We start from the raw sequence: 21,694 nt of genomic DNA, 5'->3' as shown, positions 1-21,694 counted from the left end.
TAGTGAAAAATTTGTGTAACCCTTATAACTTGACAATACTTTTTAAAAAGTCTCAACAAATGCTTCAATCCTCTAAGTAATCTCTTACCTTAATCTGTCTGAAGGAAATAATCATAGTATTCATTAGGATGATCACTATATACTGCTACATTTCATTTCAAAAACAGGGAAATTACTTCAGTTCAGTTCAGTTCAGTCACTCAGTCGTGTCCGACTCTCCGCGACCCCATGAATCACAGCACGCCAGGCCTCCCTGTCCATCACCAACCCCCGGAGTACACTCAAACTCATGCCCACAGAGTCGGTGATGCCATCCAGCCATCTCATTCTCGGTCTTCCCCTTCTCCTCCCGCCCCCAACCTTTCCCAGCATCAGAGTCTTTTCCAGTGAGTCAACTCGTAAAAGTCCATTAATGGGTAAAGTTAATTTATGGTATATTCAAGTCAGAATATTAAAAAGCAGAGACATTACTTTGCCAACAAAGGTCTGTCATGTCAAAGCTATGGTTTTTCCAGTAGTCGTGTATGGATGTGAGAGTTGGACTAAAGAAAGCTGAGCACTGAAGAACTGATGCTTTTGAACTGTGGTGTTGGAGAAGACTCTTGAGAGTCCCTTGGACTGCAAGGAGATCCAACCAGTCCATCCTAAAGGAAATCAGTCCTGAGTGTTCATTGGAAGGACTGATGTTGAAGCTGAAACCCCAACACTGACCACCTGATGCAAAGAACTGACTCACTGCAAAAGACCCTGATGCTGGGAAAGATTGAAGGTAGGAGAAGAAGGGGACAACAGAGGATGAGATGATCGGATGGCATCACTGACTCAATGGACATGAGTTTGGGTAAACTCATGGACAGGGAGGCCTGTCCATGGGGTTGCAAAAAGACATGACTGAGCGACTGAACAGAACTGAACAAGGTCAAAACTGTAACCCACAGAATATATCCAGCCCCACTACCTGTTTTTGGATGGCCAATGGGCTAACAATAGTTTTTGCATTTTTAAATGGTTAACGAAAATGAAAAAAAGACATGATATGTTAATGACATAGAAAGTATGTAAAATTCTAACTTCCATGTTGATACTGAAACAGTCATGCCATTCATTTACATACTGTCTGATTGCTTTTTCATTACAATAGCACAGCTGAGCAACTGCAACACAGATCATATGGACCCCCAAATCTAGTATGTTTACTATCAAGCCCTTCAAAAAAATGTTTGCTCATCTCTACTATATTCACAAGGAAGAATTCTATCTAGCCACAAAGGTCATCATTAAACAAAAAAATATTTAATAACACATGATGATTTTGGATGATTAGTACAAACACCCCATGGATGGAGGAGCCTGATGGGCTGCAGTCCATGGGGTCGCTAAGGGTCGGACACGACTGAGCGACTTCACTTTCACTTTTCACTTTCACGCATTGGAGAAGGAAATGGCAACCCACTCCAGTGTTCTTGCCTGGAGAATCCCAGGGACGGGGGAGCCTGGTGGGCTCCCGTCTATGGGGTCACACAGAGTCGGACACGACTGAAGTGACTTAGCAGCAGCAGCAGCAGCACAAACAAAAATTACAGAAGAATATGTAGGAATGATTCCTATTTTGTTTTGCTTTACAAAAATTAAACAGGATTTTAAAAAGGTATATATAAATGTTCATGCACACACACAAATAGGCACACACACACACATAAAAAAGAAAAATTACATCAGCCACAACAGTGGTTCTCTCTTGGTAGCAGCATTTGTAGTATTTCTATTCTTTCTTCATACATTTTATTTTCTAATTTTCTACAAATAATACAGACTGTTCTCAATCTGGAAAAGGAAGTGGACGTAAACAGGAAGTATAGTGTACTTATCTGATAAGAAATAACATAAATATTAACAGAATTTAGGAAAAAGCTAGGTGGGGACAAGGATCAAGAACAATTTCAGTAAACCTTTTGAAGGAAAAAAAACTTCAGTGAGCAAAATCAGAGGAGAAATTATTTCTAAAGGTCTCAAAATACAAGAGACTATAGTGTCCACACCACTACCATCCTCTGCCAACCTCCTTGTTAGCTTTAAGACAAAAAAAAAGGCAAATAAGAAAATCACTGTTTTCACACCTTCACATTTCAACTCGCTTGTTTTCTACCTGCATTCCAAAAAGCTGATACATCATCAACAACCCTAAGGGGAAAATTCTATAAAATGATGCTATTTATGTATACCCTCAATCTCAAATATGTAAATGTCTGCTTTAAGGAACTTACAATATATTAATGGATGTTGCTGCTGCTAAGTCACTTCAGTCGTGTCTGACTCTGTGTGACCCCATAGACGGAAGCCCACCAGGCTTCCCCATCCCTGGGATTCTCCAGGCAAGAACACTGGAGTGGGTTGCCATTTCCTTCTCCAATGTGTGAAAGTGAAAAGTGAAAGTGAAGGCGCTCAGTCGTGTCCGACCCTTAGCGACCCCACGGACTGCAGCCTACCAGGCTCCTCCATCCATGGGACTCTCTAGGCAAGAGTACTGGAGTGGCTTGCAATTGCCTTCTCCATTAATGGATGAGACATACATAAATAACTGTAACATTAAAAAAACAAACAAATGAAAAAAGTGGTTTAGTGACATGTAAGAAGTATACAAACATCATTAAGAAGATTAATTATAAACCTGGAATAAATAAGTCAATAAATAAACATATACATACACATATATGATGCTAAATAAATATATACATTTAACTTCATATTAAAGTATATAGAACATCATTTCAATAAATATCTTACTGATTTCAGGATTTCTGATCTCCTTTTTGATTGAAGGACATTAATCTGAGGGAAAAACGAACTTGGTTAATCACTAATGCACTATTTAAAAAACTAATCCAGAATGCAGTGTTGTAAAATCTGCTTATTCTAAAGGTTTAATACTTTTCTAGAAAAGTAAATAAAAACAAAGTTTGAGTTTTTCAGCTTTTGACCTGCTTTTTGCAAAACCAGTTTAGACAAACATACCAATGAAACTCTCATCATTTTTCAACTCAAAGAAAAACTGGCCATGTTTAAATCATAAAATTGTACTGTACTGATAAAACTATCACCTTGACAAACTTTGAAATTTCTTAGAATTCCATCTTTTATCCAATCTCCTCATCTAATTGCTCTTTCAACATACATCCTTAATATAAATTCTCACCACTTTCATCACTACCACCAACTGCCGTTCTCTCTTCCTGACTGTTCAGTTCAGTTGCTCAGTCGTGTCTGACTCTTTGCGACTCCACGAATCACGACTGTTACTATAGTCTAAACTAGTCTGTTTCCACTCTTGACTCCTTACACTTCATTCTGCACACAGCAACCAGAGTGCTTTTTCAAACAGTAAATAAAATCATGTATGTTTATCTTAAATTCTTCCAACTCCCAACCTACATCTCCCTATTGTAGCCTACAAGGCCCTTTGTGAAGCGGCTCCTGCCACCTCTCCAACCTAATTTTGTCCTACAGTACTTTCCCCTTTTCTGTACTCCAACCACAGCCCGAGACTATTCCCACCTCAAGGCCTTCATACTATTTGTTTTGTCCTCATGTCATGATTTTCTGCCCAAACGGGCATGAGGCTCTTATCCATAAGGTCCAAAATTAAATACTATCTCCTCACAAAGGTCCAAATTAGGCCTTCAAGCACTCTTTAGTGTATCAACCCTATTTATTTTTCTTTTAGTATTCTTAACTACCTTATATTTTATTTACTTATGTCATTTCCCCAGCTAAAACATATGCAGGAAGTGGTATAAGTGTGAGATAGATAAGAGGAAATAGGAAATACAAACTACTTCTTTCTAGAAGTCTTTAATTAATAGACTGTACTTTTGAAAATTAATCCTCCTACTTACTGAAGAGGAACTTAATAGAAAAAAATTGTAAGGTCATTTTCTACTATTTTTACAAAGTTATCTGGGTAGTTTGCCTACTAATTTGCCATATGGTTACTTCGGGGTTTTTTTTATGAAATACCCTGTGACCATTGTTCAGTCAACAATCTATAGGGATTTCTCTTAGATCACCTAGCATCTTACCAAATATCAATCTCTACTTTTAAAAAGCAGCACCTAATGCAAATATGAGAACATTATTTCTAGAAATATTTTTCATTTGGCAATATGGTGAGCCCTCTGAATCTCTAGAATCTACTCTAAAGAAATAATTAGAAATGTTGCAAGAGATCTGTATACAAAGATATTATATCATTTATATCTATTGAAATCTGTATTTTAAGTATTGCCAGCAAAAATTGGCAATTATACATCTCATAACTGGATATTAATTAAATTGACACAGTATATCCACAGAATAAAACATAGCAATTAATAATCCTTTTAATGATATTTAGTAAAGGAGAAAGGATAATGTTAAGTGAGCAGGGGAAGAAATCAGAACTTAAGGTATACACACATGAAAAGGGCATACACAGATAAACAGACACATGAAAATTTTTCACAGAAGAACATGGCTTAATTTTAAACTAAAAGAAATAGCATTATTTATTCCCTTCAATGCAATCACTCAAAAATAACAACATGTTTGGTAGTGGTGGTTTAGTTGCTAAGTCATGTCCGACTCTTATGACCCCATGAACTATACAGCCTTCCAGGCTCCACTGTCCATGAGATTATCCAGGCAAGAATACTGGAGTGGATTGCCATTTCTTTCTCCAGGGGATCTTCCTGACCCAGGAATCAAACCCCGGTCTCCTGCCTTGCCAGCAGATTCTTTACCAACTGAGCTATGAGGGAAGCCCAAAAACATGTTTAGTAAGCACTTTTTGAAAACATATAATGAACAAACCTGAAGTACATAATCGAGGGCTATGTGTCGAAAGCATTTTCTTGTTGCTGTCAGAATGTTTGTGGCTTCTTCAACTTCATGCTGTTTGTTTCTTTGCACTTGAGCATTTTTTACTAATGCATTTTCTTTTTCTTCACTGACTTTTTCAAACTGCTTCTTGGCATCTTTGAATTTTCTGAGATCTCTAAAAAAATTAAAATAGTGAAATTTTTATAAAACTTTCTGGATCAAACACTTTAGCAAAATAACATTTAAAATTTTATTCTTATGTTGCTCTATTTTTTTATCTGCAATGACACTCGATAGTTCTTCCAACTAATACATATATTAGTCTATGAGCACATAATATTCCCTAATATAGTCAGCTAGCATTTCTTGACTTAAATCTACACAATTCAAATGAAAAAATAAATTATCAAATTAACATTACAGAAACATAAAAGGCCAAGTTAATTTGTTTTTTCTAAAGACAAACTTTGGGACATGCACCAATATCTAACCAAATGATTTCTAAACAGTAGTATATACCACAGGAAACTTGTTAAAAAATGCAAGTTCCAAGGGTCCTCTCCCAGATATTATAATTCTTTGTGTTTTGGGGATAAGCTCTAAAAATCTAAGGGATTTTCTTAAGACAAGTCCTTGATTTCCTGTTATGGGTGGTCTTCTTGTTGTTTTAGCCACTGAGTCCTGTCCAACTCCTCTGAGGTCCCATGGACTGTAGCCTGTCATGTTCTTCTGTCCATGGGATTCTCCAGGCAAGAATACTCTAGTGGGCTGCCTTCTCCAGGGGATCTTTCCAACCCAGGGATCAAACCAGAGTCTCCTCCATTGGCAGGAAGATTTTTTACCACCTGAGCCACTGGGGAATAGTATATGTTACAAGAGCATAGACCACATTTAAAGAAACAACATTCATTTCTTATTCAAGAAAATCAGTAGGCCAAAAGGCAGGAATACATTTTTAAAATACACACATATAATGCTTTCTAAAAGAATTGTGTGTACTGTGTGCTCAGTTGTGTCCAACTTTTTGCGATCCCCTGGACTGTAGCCCATCAGGTTCCTATGTTCACGGGATTTTCCAGGTAATAATACTGGAGTGGGTTACTATTTCCTATTCCAGGGGACCTTCCCAAGCCAGGGATCAAACCCAGGTCTCCTACACTGCAGGCAGATTCTTTACAATCTGAGCCACCAGGGAAGCTCAGACTACTGAAATGGATACTATAACCCTTTACTAGTACATAATTCTTTTAGAGGGCTTCCCTGGTAGCTCAATTGATAAAGAACCTGCTTGTCAATGCAGGAAACACAAGAGATGAGGATTCGATCCCTGAGTCAGGAAGATTCCCTGGAATGAAAAGGCAACTCACTCTAGCATTCTTGCCAGGAAAATTCCATTGACAGAGAAGCCTGGTGGGCTACAGTCCATAGGGTCACAAAAAGTCAGACATGGCTGAGCACACATGAGCCACCTGGGAAGCCCTCTAAAAGAATTATGTACCAGTAAAGGGTAACAGTCTGAAAATCTGAAACCTCCATTCATTAATGACTTTAGGGTAAATACATAACATCCCTTGCTTTTACTCCTTCTACCAGGGAATTAGGCAAAATAACCTGAAAACAAATAACTTTAAAATAATAACAACAATAATAAAATATACCTAGCAAAGTCTTTAAACTCTTTATAGGATATGAAAAATTTTCATGTATATATTCTGTAAGGACATTCTGAATATTAGTATTTTATGAAACAATTTATAACCAATCTTCAAGAGATCACCTATAGTACAACAAATTCCAATCTACTAAGATAGAAGTGCATTATGAGCTCTGCCACTATTTATAGCTTATAATACCTGAATTAGTTATGACCAACCTAGATAGCATATTAAAAAGCAGAGACATTACTGTGGCAACAGAGGTCCATCTAGTCAAGGCTATGGTTTTTCCAGTAGTCATGTATGGATGTGAAAGTTGGATTATAAAGAAAACTGAGTGCCAAAGAATTGACGCTTTTGAACTGTAGTGTTGGAGAAGACTTTTGAGAGTCCCTTGGACTGCAAGGAGATCCAACCAGTCCATCCTAAAGGAGATCAGTCCTGGGTGCTCATTGGAAGGACTGATGTTGAAGCTGAAACTCCAATAGTTTGGCCAGCTGATATGAAGAGCTGACTCACTGGAAAAGACCCTGATGCTGGGAAAGATTGAGGGCAGGAGGAGAAGGGGACAACAGAGGACCAGATGGTTGGATGGCATCACTGACTCAATGGACATGGGTTTGGGTACTCTGGCAGTTGGTGATGGACAGGGAGGCCTGGCGTGCTGCAGTTCATGGGGTCATGACTGAGCAACTGAACTGAACTGAATACTGTATCCTAATCAACCTTATATGTAATATAATATATTCCCAGTCAGGAATTAAAAGAGAAAAACTGAAATTATTATGTACAAAAGGCAAATAACCATACCTGGAAAGGTCAGATTTTTTTTTATTTCCAGTTTCATTTTATTTCACACATAAAATGTGATGACTGTGACACAAAAGGCTTGTTTTCATTACTTATTATGCACCTTCATAACTCATTCTCATAAACCCTATTATCTTCTCTACAAAGAAAATACTATATGGAGATAACTAGAATAACTGATGGTATTTTAACAGTCTGAAAGTATGATTATAGGTTCTCTCAAATGATAACTCCCAGATGTAATCTTGGCTGCTTTTCTTTTCTTTTCACTGAAATTGACTTACTCTTTAACAAAGTTCTGAAGTTGTGCCTTAATTGATCTCTGGGTTTGGTCAAATAGGATCTAAAAGAAACGGAACATTAAACAATTAGAAAAGTAAACAAAGAAAAAAATTTTCACCTAGTTCTATAAATACTACATCCCTCCAACAATATTCCAATTCTAATAATACCTATATTTCTTACTGAACATTGCATAAGAAATAAGTATTTTAAAAAGAAACTGATTCTCAAGCCAATTTCATCTGTTAAAAAATAAAATTACTATTTACGGAGTAAATCAAACGTGTATTAATACTTAAATACAATTTTCAATCAGTTAAGCAATTTATTTCCTTGATTCCAACTCAGGCTTTAGAAGACAACCTAAAAGACTAATACAAATTCTACTCTATCCACTACAGCAATTTCTTACTCTAATATACTAAAACATAAGAAATGAAAACACCAGAACTTCCTTATACCTTAGAGATTTCTCATTTGGGAAGACATGTGGATTTAAATGTCTTACATTCTGAATTAAGTAAATATTATACAGCCCTTAAATCACTGCTAAGATTAAAGACGAGGATGAAATTTTATTTCTTACAAAAATATTTTACACCACTTAACGGATGTCACATATATTTAACTCTATATGTGGTAAATTTCATAGGGCTTGGCATGGAAATGTCAAGCACTTTGATAATTTACAGATATACTTCATTCAAAATTTGAAACACAGCAGATAAAAAGGCAGAAAAATCACTATTCAAAACAAAAAGAAAATCCTATGTCCTTCAACTAACTAAAAACAGCATCAAAATATTTCAATCTTTATGGAATCTGCCTACAAGCGAAGTATTATGTCCTTGTCTAAATGCCAACACACACGCACAGTCTGGGTTGAGTACAGGGTTTCAAAATCTGTCCAATTCACTTTTAAAGGAAAAAAGGTTTTGTACAATGTTAATCCCAAAGTATTAAACCCAAGTTAAGCAGAAGAAATGACATAATAAAGATCAGATTGGAAGGTAATTAAATAGAAAACAAAATCAATAGCCAAAACCTAAAGAAACCTAAAGCTAGTTTTTTAAGATCTACAATAGATAAACTCAGAGCCAAAGTCAGCGTACCAAAAAGTAGAGACGTCACTTTGCCAACAAAGGTCCATACAGTCAAAGCTATGGTTTCTTCAATAGTCACATATGGATTTGAGAGTTGGACCATAAAGAAGTCTAAGCAACAAAGAATTGATGCTTTTGAATCATGATGCTGGAAAAGACTCTTTGGAGTCCCTTGGACTGCAAGATCGAACCAGTTAATCTAAAGGAAATCAACTCTGAATATTCATTGGAAGGACTGATGCTGAAGCTGATGTTCCAATACTTTGGTCACCTGATGTGAAGAACTGACTCATTAGAAAAGACCCTGATGCTGGGAAAGAGTGAAAGGAAAAGGAGAAGAGGGTGGCAGAAGGTGAGATGGTTAAGATGAGATGGTTAGATAGCATCAGCGACTCAATGGACATCAATTTGAAGAAACTCTGGGACCTGCCTATTGAGAAATCTGTATGGACAAATACCTAGGGTTGATACTGCTAGGTTTTATGTAAATGTAGCTTTAACTTTATAGTATATGGGAGCTTTTTCAATATAGATTCTCTTTCTTCAATTCTGTTTATTCTTTTTTTGGTCATGCCATGAGGCTTGTGGAATCTCAGTTCCCTGACAAGGGACTGAATGCTACTGATAGTAGTGAAAATCCTAACCAGCAGATTACGTGGAAATCTGTCTAGTTTTCTGATATCTCCTTTTCAAAATTTCTTTTATTGAAGTAGAGTTGATTTACAAGGTTGTATTAGTTTTTGGGAACTTAGTTTACAAGCAGAAATTCAAATATTCATTATACACACACACACATATATATATGTATACTGAATCACTCTGCTTGTAAACACATATATAATATATACATACAAATATATATTCTGAATATATATATGTATTCTTCATATTTTTTCCACTATGGTTTATTATAGAATATTCAATATAGCCCCCTGTGCTATATATTACTACCTTGTTGTTTATTCATTCAATATATAATGGCATCTGCTAATCCCATATTTCCAATTCTTTCATCCCCCACCTCCATTCCCCGTTAGCAACCATGAGTCTCTTCTCTTTGTCTCATTCTGTTTCAAATATAAATTCATTTGTGTTGTATTCTAGATTCCACATATAAGTGATATCAACTGAGCTATCAGGGAAACCCCAGTCGTAAAGGGAATGGCAGACCACTTCAACATTCTTGCCTTGAGAATCCCATGAACAGCATGAACAGGCAAAAAGACAGGACGCTGAAAGATGAACTCCCCAGGTCGGTAGGTGCCCAATATGCTACTGGAGATCAGTGGAGAAATAACCCCAGATGGAAGGAAAAGACGGAGCCAAAGCAAAAACAACACCCAACTGTGGATGTGACTGGTGATGGAAGCAAGGTCCGAAGCAGTAAAGAGCAATATTGCATAGGAACCTGGATTGTTAGGTCCATGAATCAAGGTAAATTGGAAGTGGCCAAACAGGAGATGGCAAGAGTGAACATCAACATTTTAGGAATCAGCCTACTAAAATGGACTGGAATGGGTAAATTTAACATAGATGACCATTATATCTACTACTGAGGGCAAGAACCCCTTAGAAGAAATGAGTGGCCCACGTAGAAAACAAGAGTCCCAAATGCAGTAATTGGATGCAGTCTCAAAAATGACAGAAGAATCTCTGTTCGTTTCCAAGGCTAACCATTCAATATGACAGTAATCCAAGTATGTGCCCCGACCAGTAATGCTGAAGAAGCTGAAGTTGAGCAGTTCTATGGAGACCTACAAAGACCTAGAACTAACACCCCAAAAAGATGTCCTTTTCATTAATAGGGGACTAGAATGCACCCTGCTTATTTAACTTATATGCAGAGTACATCATGAGGAACGCTAGGCTGGAAAAAGCACAAGCTGGACTCAAGATTGCCAGGAGAAATATCAATAATCTCAGATATGCAGATGACACCACCCTTATGGCAGAAAGTGAAGAGGAACTAAAAAGCCTCTTGATGAAAGTGAAAGAGGAGAGTGAAGAAGTTGGCTTGAAGCTCAACACTCAGAAAACTAAGATCATGGCATCTGGTCCCATCACTTCATGGCAAATAGACGTGGAAACAGTGTCAGACTTTATTTTTTGGGGCTCCGAAATCACTGCGGATGCTAATTGCGGCCATGAAATTAAAAGACGCCTACTCATTGGAAGGAGAGTTATGACCAACCTAGATAGCATATTAAAAAGCACAGACATTACTTTGCAAACCAAGGTCCGTCTAGTTAAGGCTATGGTTTTTCCAGTGGTCATGTATGGATGTGAGAGTTGGACTGTGAAGAAAGCTGATCACCGAAGAATTGATGCTTTTGAACTGTGGTGCTGGAGAAGACTCTTGAGAGTCCCTTGGATTGCAAGGAGATTCAACCAGCCCATTCGAAAGGAGATCAATCCTGGGTGTTCACTGGAAGGACTGATGCTAAAGCTGAAACTCCAATACGTTGGCCACCTCATGCAAAGAGTTGACTCACTGGAAAAGACTCTGATGCTGGGAGGGATTTGGGGCAAGAGGAGAAGGGAACGACAGGGAATGAGATGGCTGGATGGCATCACCGACTCAATGGACATGAGTTTGAGTGAACTCCGGGAGTTGGTGATGGACAGGGAGGCCTGGCGTGCTGTGATTCATGGGGTCGCAAAGAGTCGGACTCGACTGAGCGACTGAACTGAACTGAGAATGCAAAAGTAGGAAGTCAAGAGATACCTGGAATAACAGGCAAATTTTGCCTTGGAGTACAAAATAACGCAGGTCAAAGGCTAACAGAGTTTTGCCAAGAGAACACAAACATCCTCTTCCAAAAACACAAGAGAAGACTCTACACATGCACATCAGCAGATGGTCAATACCGAAATCATACTTATTATATTCTTTGCAGCCAAAGGTGGAGAAGCCTATACAGTCAACAAAAACACGACCAGGTGCTGACTGTGGCTCAGACCATGAACTCCTTACTGACAAAATCAGACTTAAATTGAAGAAAGTAGGGGAAACCACTAGACCATTCAGGTATGACCTAAATCAAATCCCTTATAATTATACAGTGGAACTGACAAATACATTCAAGGGATTAGATCTGATAGAATGCCTGATGAACTATGGACGGAGGTTCCTGACATTGTACAGGAGGCAGTGATCAAGATCATCCCAAGAAAAAGAAATGCACAAGGGCAAAATGGTTGTCCGAGGAGGCCTTAAAAATAGCTAGAATAGAAAAGATATGAAAGGCAAAGGAGAAAAGGAAAGATATACCCACTTGAATGCAGAGTTCCAAAGAATAGCAAGGAGAGATAAGAAAGCCTTCCTCGGTGATCAGTGCGAGGAAAACAGTGGAATGGGAAAGACTCTTCAACAAAATTAAAGATAACAAGGGAATATTTCATGTAAAGATGGGCACAATAAAGGACCGAAATGGTATGGACCTAGTAGAAGCAGGAGCTACTATGAAGAGGTGGCAAGTATACACAGAAGAACGATACAAAAAAAGATCTTCATGACCCAGATAACCACGATGGTGTGATCACTCACCTAGAGCCAGATATCCTGGAATGTGAAGTCGAGTGGGCCTTAGAAAGCATCACTGTGAACAAAGTTAGTGGACGTGATGGAATTCCAGTGGAGCTATTTAAAATCCTAAAAGATGAAGCTGTGAAAGTTGCTGCACTCAATATGCCAGCAAATTTGGAAAACTCAGCAGTGGCCACAGGACTGGAAAAGGTGAGTTTTCATTCCAATCCCAAAGAAAGGCAATGTCAAAAATGTTCAAACTACCACACAACTGCACTCATCTCACACGCTAGCAAAGTAATGCTCAAAATTCTCCAAGCCAGGCTTCAACAGTAGGTGAACCATGAACTTCCAGATGTTCAAGACGGTTTTATAAAAGGCAGAGATCAAATTGCCAACATCCAATGGATCATCAAAAAAGTAAGTGAGTCCCAGAAAAAACATCTACTTCTGCTTTATTGACTATGCCAAAGCCTTAGACTGTGTGGATCCCAAAGAACTGTGGAAAATTCTGAAAGAGATGAGAAGACCAGAACACCTGACCTGCCTCCTGAGAAATCTGTATGCAGGTCAGGAAGCAACAGTTAGAACTGGACATGAAACAACAGACTGGAAAAGGAGTATGTCAAGGTTGTATATTGTCACCCTGCTTATTTAACTGATATGCAGAGTACATCATGAGAAACACTGGGCTGTATGAAACACAAAGTGGAAGCAAGATTGCCGGGAGAAATATCAATAACCTCAGATATGCATATGACACCACCCTTATGGTGGAAAGCAAAGAAGAACTAAAGAGCCTCTTGATGAAAGTGAAAGAGGAGAGTGAAAAAGTTGGCTTAAAGCTCAACATTCAGAAAACGAAGATCATGGCCTCTGGTCCCATCACTTCATGGCAAATAGATGGGAAAACAGTGGAAACAGTGACAGACCATATTTTGGGGGTCTCCAAAATCACTGCAGATGGTGACTGCAGCCGTGAAATTAAAAGACGCTTACTCCTTGGAGAAAAGTTACAACCAACCTAGACAGCATATTAAAAAGCTGAGACATTAGTTTGCCAACAAAGGTCTGTCTAGTCAAGGCTATGGTTTTTCCAGTAGTCATGAAAGAATGTGAGAGTTGGACTATAAAGAAAGCTGAGCACTGAAGAATTGATGCTTTTGAACTGTGGTGTTGGAGAAGACTCTTGAAAGTCCCTTGCACAGCAAGGAGATCCAACCAGTCTATCCTAAAGGAAATCAGTCCTGAATATTCATTGGAAGGACTGATACTGAAGCTGAAACTCCAATACTTTGGCCACCTAATGTGAAGAACTGACTCATTTGAAAAGACCCTGATGCTGGGAAAGACTGAATGCGGGAGGAGAAGGGGACGACAGAGGATGAGATGGTTGGATGGCATCACCAACTCAATGGACATGAGTTTGAGTGAACTGTGGGAGTTGGTGGTGGACAGGGAGGCCTGGCGTGCTGCAGTCCATGCGGTCGCAAAGAGTCGGACACGGCCGAGCGACTGACCTGTACTGAACTGAACTGGGAGATACAGAAAGACAGGGAAGTCAGGAGTGCAACAGTCTATGGGGTCGCAAAGAGTTGGACATGAGTTAATGACTGAGCAAAAACAACAACAGCCAAAGTGATCAGAAAAAAAGAAGACACGATGTCCTACAATAAGGAGAGACAGGACTTCACCACAGACCCTATGGGTATTAAGAAAGGATAAATCAGGGGATTTGTGGAACAACTTTATGTTGATGAATTCAATAGATGAGATGGGTAAATTCTTTGAAAGACAAAAATTAATGAAGCTCAACTGTTTTCTTAGGTCAGTTTCCCAAGGCACTAGAAATAAAAGTAAAAGTAAACAAATGAGACCTAATCAAATTTATAACCTTTTGAACAGCAAAAGAAATCATGAACAAAATGAAAAAACGTACAGATTGGGAGAAAAAAAAATTGCAAACAATATGACCTACAAGGGCTTAACTTCCAAAATATACAAACATCTCAAACAATTCAGTAATAACAACAACAACAAAAAAAACCCAAGCAAAAAATGGGCAGAAGACCTAAACAGACGTCTCTTCAAAAAAAGCATACAGATGGCCAATAGGTACCCGAAAAGAGGCTCAGCACTGATAATTACTGGAGAAATGCAAATCAAAACTACAGTGAGATCTCACCTCACACCAGTCAGAATGGCCATCATTAAAAAGTATACAAATAATAAATGCTGGAGAAGGTGTGGAGAAAAGGGAAACCTCCTGACATTGTTGGCAACAAAATAAATTAGTACAGTCACTATGGAGAAAAGCATGGAGAGTCCTTAAAAAACTAAAAATAGAGTTGCCATATCATCCAGCAATCCCATTCCTGGGCATATTTCCAGGAAAAAACTCTTAATTTGAAAAGCTTTGCATCCCAATATTCACAGTAACACTATCTACAATAGTGAAGACATGGAAGCAACATAAATGTTCATCGACAGATGGATGGATAAATGGAATACTTCTCAGACGTAAAAAGAATGAAATAATGTCATTAGCTGCAACTTGAATGCCCTTAGAAATTATCATACTAAGTCAGAGAAAGACATATATGATATCACTTATTCAGTTCAGTTCAGGTCAGTCGCTCAGTTGCGTCTGACTCTTTGGGACCCCATGGACTGCAGCACGCCAGGCTTCCCTGTCCATCACCAATTCCCAGAGCTTACTTAACCTCATGTCCATTGAGTCGATGATGCCATCCAACCATCTCATCCTGTTGTCCCCTTCTTCATCCACCTTAAACTTAGGTCCATAACAAAATCTGTATGCAAATATTTATAGCAGTTTCATGCTTAATTGCCAAAAACTGGACATAACCCAAATTTCCTCAGAGAAACAAACTACGGTATATCTATACAAAATCTATTATCATCAAGAAAAAGAAAGAACTATTAATAACTGTAATCACATAGATGAATTTCAATGCATTCTGATAAGTAAAATAAGTCATATTCAAAAGGCTATAAGCTAAATGAATCCATTTATATTATATTTCAGAGAAGGCAGAATATAAACAGTTTCCAATGGTGGGGAAGGGAGGGAAGGTTGACTAACAATGGTTAATAAGAGTATTTCTCGAATTAATGAATGGAGAAGGAAATGGCAACCCACTCCAGTATTCTTGCCTAGAGAATCCTTTGGACAGAGGGGCCTGGTAGGCTGCTGGATAGCGTTGCACAGATTCGGACATGACTGAAGTGACTTAGCATGCACGCATGCATTGAAGAAGGAAATGGCAACCCACTCCAGTATTCTTGCCTGGAGAATGCCAGGGACAGAGGCGCCTGGTGGGCTGCCGTCTATGGGGCTGCACAGTCAGACACGACTGAAGCGACTTAGCAGCAGCAGCAGCAGAATTAATGAAACTGTATCTTGATTGAGGTATGGAGACCCAACTGTATGCATTTGTTAAAACTCATAAAACTGTATACCACAAGGAATCAATTTTGTTACAACTGAATTAGAAAATAACTTTAATACCCTCTAGGTCCACCCATGTTGTCACAAATGACAAGGTTTCATTCTTATTTATGGCTGGGTAATACTCCTGTATATATACTATACACAGAGTAGATATACCACATTTTCTTTATCCATTCACCTATTGGTAGGCACTTAGGCTGCTTAAATATCTTGCCTACTGTGAATACAACTGCAATGATCATAGGGGTGCATGTATTTTTTCTAAATAGTATTTTTGTTTTCTTTGATTAAATACCCAAGAATGAACCTGGTGGACCATATGGTAGTTCTACTTATAGTTTTTTGAGAAATTTCCTTACTGTTTTCCACAGTGGCTATACCAATTTATATTCCCATCAATAGCACACAGGGATTCACTCATCTCTATATCCTCACCAACGCTTGTTGCTTAGTTATCTTTTTGATAAAAGCCATTCTGACAAGTGTGATGTGATATCTCACTGTGGTTGTTATTTGCATTTCCCTGATACTTTAGCGGTGGTGAGCATCTTTTCATGTGCCTGGTGGTCATTTGCATCTCTTCTCTGGAAAAGTGTCTATTTAGGTCCTCTGACCGTTTTTTTTAATTGGGTTATTTTGGGTTTGGGGGGTTTTTTATGTTGAGGTACATGAGTACCTTGAATACTGGTATTAACTCCTTGTTGCATGTAACATTCGCAAATATCTTCTCTCATTCACCATGGTGCTTTCTCATTTTGTCAATGGTTTCTTTCACTATATAAAAGCTTTTTTAGTCCAATGTGGGCTTCCCTGGTAGCTCAGATGGTAAAGAATCTGCCTGCAGTGCAGGGGATCTGGGTTTGACCCCATCCCCTTCAGAAGGGCATGGCAACACACTCCAGTATTCTTCCCTGGAAAATTCCATGAAGAGAAGACCCTGGCAGTCCATGGGATTCCAAAGAGTCAGACACAACTGAGCAACTAACACTAGTTTGATGTAGTCCTATTATTTTTGCTTTTATTTCCCTTGCCTACAGAGACAGCCAAAAAGAAATACTGCTAAGAGAGATGTCAAAGAGCATACTGCCTATATTTTCTTCTATAAGTTCTATGGTTTCAGGTCTTACATTTAAATCTTCAATCCATTTTTGACTTTATGTTTTGTATATTGTGTAAGAATACAGTCAGTTGATTCTTTTGTATATAGCTGCCCAGTTTTCCTCACACCATCTATTAAAAAGGCTGTCTTCTCCCCATTGTGTATTCTTGCCTCCTCTGTCACAAAGTAATTGCCCGTACAAATGTGAGTTCATTTCTGGACTCTCTAATCCCTTGATCTATGTGCCTGTTTTCGTGTCACTGACATACTGTTTTGATTACTGTAGCTTTGTAGTATAGTTTGAAATGTAGGTGTGTGACACCTCTAGCTTTCTTCTTAAGATTGTTTTGGTTATTTGGGGTCTTTTGCACTTCATACAAATTTTAGAATTTTTTTTTCTAGTTCTGTGAAAAATGCCTTTGGGATTTTTGATAAGGATTATATTGTATCTCTAGACTGCCTCTGGTAGTGTGGGTATTTTTAATATATTATTTCTTCCACTCCATGAGCCTGTTTATGTCATCTTTATTTATTTAATCAGTGATTTTTTTGATCACTGTCAAAACTATCATTGATAGTTTTCCAAGTAGAAGTCTTTTACTTCCTTAGATTTATTCCCACATATTTTATTCTTTTTGATGCAATTGTAAACAGGATTACTTCAACATTCGTATACAGAAACACAACAGATTTCTGCATATTAATTTTGTATCCTGCAACTTTACTGAATTCATTGACAAGTTCCAGCAGTTTCTGGTGGCACCTTTAGGATTTTCTGTACATAGTATCATATGGCATCTGCAAACACTGACAGTTTAACACCTTCCTTTCCAGTATGGATTCCATTTATTTTTCCTGTCTGACTGTCATGTCTCAGACTCCCAATATTTGCCATTTGCTATAACATGCACGGGTCCACTGCTGCTGCTGCTGCTAAGTCACTTCAGTCGTGTCCGACTCTGTGCGACCCCATAGACGGCAGCCCACCAGGCTCTCCTGTCCCTGGGATTCTCCAGGCAAGAACACTGGAGTGGGCTGCCATTTCCTTCGAGAGTATTACACTATGTAAAATAAGTCAGAGAAAGAAAAATATATTATTTAATTTATACATGTAATCTAAAAAACAAAATGAACAAGCATAACTAAAGAGAAACTACAGAAAACACTACCAGAACTAATAAGTGACTTTAGCAAAGTTGTAGAAATAAAGTCAATGTACAAGAATCAGTGCTATTTCTGTACATCAGCAATGACCAACTGCAAATTGAACTTTCCAAAAATATCACCTACAATAGCACCAAAAAATAGGAAATGCTTAGGGACAAACTTGACAAAAGGTATGCATGTCTTGTACAATAAAGACCACAAAACAATGCCAAGAGAAATGAAAGAAAACCTAAATAAATGAAGTAATACACTGTGTTCATGGATTAGAAAATTCACTATTAGTTAGATGTCGATTCTCACCAAGTTGATCTCTAGATTCGATGAAATCTCACTCCAAATCCCAGTAAGGCATTTTACAGACATTTAATACTTGATTCTAAAATATATATGGAAATGGGACTTCCCTTGTGGTTCATGTTTCCACTGCAGGAGATGGGTTCAATCCCTGGTTGGGGAACTAAAATCGTGTGTGTCATGTGATGCAGCCAAAAACAATTTAAAAAAAAAAATTTTAAGTGTATATCGAAATATAAAGGACCTACAATAGCCAAACTAATTTTGAGAAGAAATTGAACAAAGTTGGAATACTTATCCTACCTGATTTTAAGACTCATTATTGAGACCTAAAGTAACCAAGGCATTTGCAGTATTAAAAATAGGCAAAGGTAAGATCAATAAAACAGAAGAGTCCAGAAATGATCCATACAAATGGGTCAACTTCTGTTTTTAACAAAAGATGCCAATAAGGAAAAGATAATTTTCTGAGCAAATGATGCTAGAACAAAAACTGGACAGCCTTATGATCAAAAATGAACCTTAACTCTTACCATGCAACATGTGTAAAAATTACCTCATGATGGATCACAAATCTAAACACAGAGTAAAGTCTTAGTAAACTTGGGTTGCTGCTGCTGCTGCTGCTGCTAAGTCACTTCAGTCGTGTCCGACTCTGTGTGACCCCATAGATGGAAGCCCACCAGGCTCCCCCGTCCCTGGGATTCTCCAGGCAAGAACACTGGAGTGGGTTGCCATTTCCTTCTCCAATGTGTGAAAGTGGAAAGTGAAAAGTGAAAGTGAAGTCGCTCAGTCGTGTCCGACCCTTAGCGACCCCACGGACTGCAGCCTACCAGGCTCCTCCATCCATGGGATTTTCTAGGCAATAGTACTGGAGTGGCTTGCCATTGCCTTCTCCGAAACTTGGGTTAGGAAAACATTTAATAGTACACAAAAAAGAAAATCATAAAAGAAAAAAAGATCAATAAATTAACTTCATCAAAATTAAAAACTATTGTTCTTCAAAAGCTATGCTGCTGCTGCTGCTAAGTCACTTCAGTCGTGTCCGATTCTGTGTGACCCCATAGACGGAAGCCCACCAGGCTTCCCCGTCCCTGGGATTCTCTAGGCAAGAACACTGGAGTGGCTTGCCATTGCCTTCTCCGTCAAAAGCTACAGCTACAAAAATAAAAAAGATAAGCCAAAGTCTGGGAGAAAATATGTATCGTCAAGACACTTATCTGACAAAAGACATACATGGAATGCAGAAAGAACTTTTGTAACTAAGAAATAAGAAGATAACTCGATTTTTAAAAATGAGCTAAAGATCTGGTATTTTACCAAAGACAATACATGGGTGGCAAATAAACACATGAAAAGATTTTTCAGATCACTGGTTATTAAAGAAACACAAAAGCCGTAACAAAATTAAAAAGACTACCCATACCAAGTGTTGGCAATCATGTGGAACAACTAGAACTCACACACACTGCTCACATATGCATGTGTGCTAAGTCACTTCAGTCATGTCCGACTCTGTGCGACCCCATGGACTGTGGCCCGCCAGGCTCCTCTGTCTATGGGATTCTCCAGGCAAGAATACTGGAGTGGGTTGCCATGCTCGCCTCCAGGGGATCTTCCTGACCCAGGGATCAAACCTGCAACTCCTATGTCTCCTGCATTGGTAGGAGGGTTCTTTACCACTAGCACCACCTGGGAAGCCCCAAACATATGAGACCTGAGTTCAATCCCTGGGTCAGAAAGATCCCTTGGAGAAGAGAATGGCTACTCACTCCAGTATTCTTGCCTGGCAATTCCATGGACAAAGGAGCCTGACGGGCTACAGTTCATGGCATCGTAAAGAGTCAGACACAAATGAGCAACTAATACTTTCACTATTTTTCTTAGAATTGGATCTTCTAGCCCCTGTGATGAAGCCTTCAAATGACAGTTGTTTAGTTGCTAAGTTGTGTCCAACTCTTTTGCGACCCCGTGGAGACTGTAGCCCGCAGTCTCCTCTGTCCATGGAATTTTCCAGCCAAGAATACTAGAAAGGTTGCCATTTACTCCTCCAGGGTATCTTCCTGACCCAGCAATCAAACCCATGTCTCCTGCGGCTCCTGCACTGCAGGTTCATTCTTTACTGCTGAGTCACTGGAAACGTCTTAGCAAAGATTTCATTAAAGACTCTGAAATAAAGCCTCCTAGAGAAGGAAATGGCAAGCCACTCCAGTGTTCTTGCCTGGAGAATCCCAGGGATGGGGGAGCCTGGTGGGCTGCCGTCTATGGGGTCGCACAGAGTCGGACACGACTGAAGCGACTTAGCAGCAGCAGCAGCAGCAGCAGCTAAATCTCTAAAAAATGAAGACTCCAGGCCCAGTAACAATGAGATAATGTTTGTTTTAAGCCACTATATTTGGGAGGTAATCTGTTATATAGCAATAGATAACTAACATATCCAACAAGTGAATGGATAAAGAAACTGTGATACTTCTACACAATGCAACATTATTAAGCAATAAAAAAAAAAAAGGAATAGATACACAGACCATGACTGAGTCTCAAACTAATTCCACAGAAAGAAATCAGACCAAAAAAAATTCCATTTACATATAAGTCTGGAAAATGCAAACTGATCAATAATGACAGCCAGCCAGCAGTGACTGACAAGGAATAAGGACATGGAAAATTGAAAAGGAGGAACTATAAAATGGCACAAGAAAATTTTTGAGGCGTAATTGTTATGTTCATTAAATTAAATATGGTGACAATTTTATGGCAGTAATACATATGTCAACATTTATCAAATTGTACACTTTAATACACAGTTAAGTCAATTACTCCCCAGTTTAAAAATATATGTATATATATATTTCAGAGAAAGAAATAGAATCTATTATTACTGTTGCATTAAAATAACAAAACATAACTATCTAAAGTCTGCAAAATACAGCATTTAGCTAGTTTATATACATTTGGATAGAATGAGAAGTATTTCAGGCAAATGTCAATAATAAGCCGACATATTTTTAACATCTCCATAAAGAATGAAAAGTATGCTGCAATGCAAGGGCAAATGAGTAAAACTCTTGTTTTCTACTTACCAATTTCAAGCTATTCAGCTATCTAACCGCTAACTGCCCACCCGCCCCACAAAATGTTGCAAAGAGCTGCCCCAATTGGGCACTAATCTATACCCCACTAAGTGAGACGTCACAGCATTTCTTTTCATGTGCTAAAAGCAAAACGTTTTAAGACTCTGCCTTAATACCCCTGGAAATTAGGTGACAAGGAAGTGTACAAGATTCTTCCCTAAAATTTTGCCCTTTACCTCATTTCCCCATTTTCCTTGTGTACAGTTCTACCATCCTGACTAGTTGGGGGTTCTGATCCAGATCTTACCCACAGTACTCAGCAACCACCAAAAACTTTATCTGGACTTTAAACCAA

General features: G+C 38.5%; 1 protein-coding gene across 1 annotated transcript in view; it reads right to left on the bottom strand.

Moving 5' to 3' along the window:
- ACAP2 (ArfGAP with coiled-coil, ankyrin repeat and PH domains 2) overlaps positions 1 to 21,694 on the bottom strand; it is a 169,954-nt gene that overhangs the window by 54,597 nt on the left and 93,663 nt on the right. Inside the window, exons 5-7 of the mRNA XM_055407433.2 lie at positions 7,604 to 7,662; positions 4,846 to 5,029; positions 2,785 to 2,829 (exon numbers count right to left, since the gene is read on the bottom strand). Coding sequence (XP_055263408.1) covers positions 2,785 to 2,829; positions 4,846 to 5,029; positions 7,604 to 7,662 — 288 coding nt within the window. The remainder of the gene's footprint in view (positions 1 to 2,784; positions 2,830 to 4,845; positions 5,030 to 7,603; positions 7,663 to 21,694) is intronic.

Source organism: Moschus berezovskii, chromosome 1, assembly GCF_049115385.1.
Source record: "Moschus berezovskii isolate FMDL1 chromosome 1, NW_MosBer_1.0, whole genome shotgun sequence".
NCBI classification, from domain to species: domain Eukaryota; kingdom Metazoa; phylum Chordata; class Mammalia; order Artiodactyla; family Moschidae; genus Moschus; species Moschus berezovskii.
This window is presented reverse-complemented; position numbering and strand designations above follow the sequence as displayed.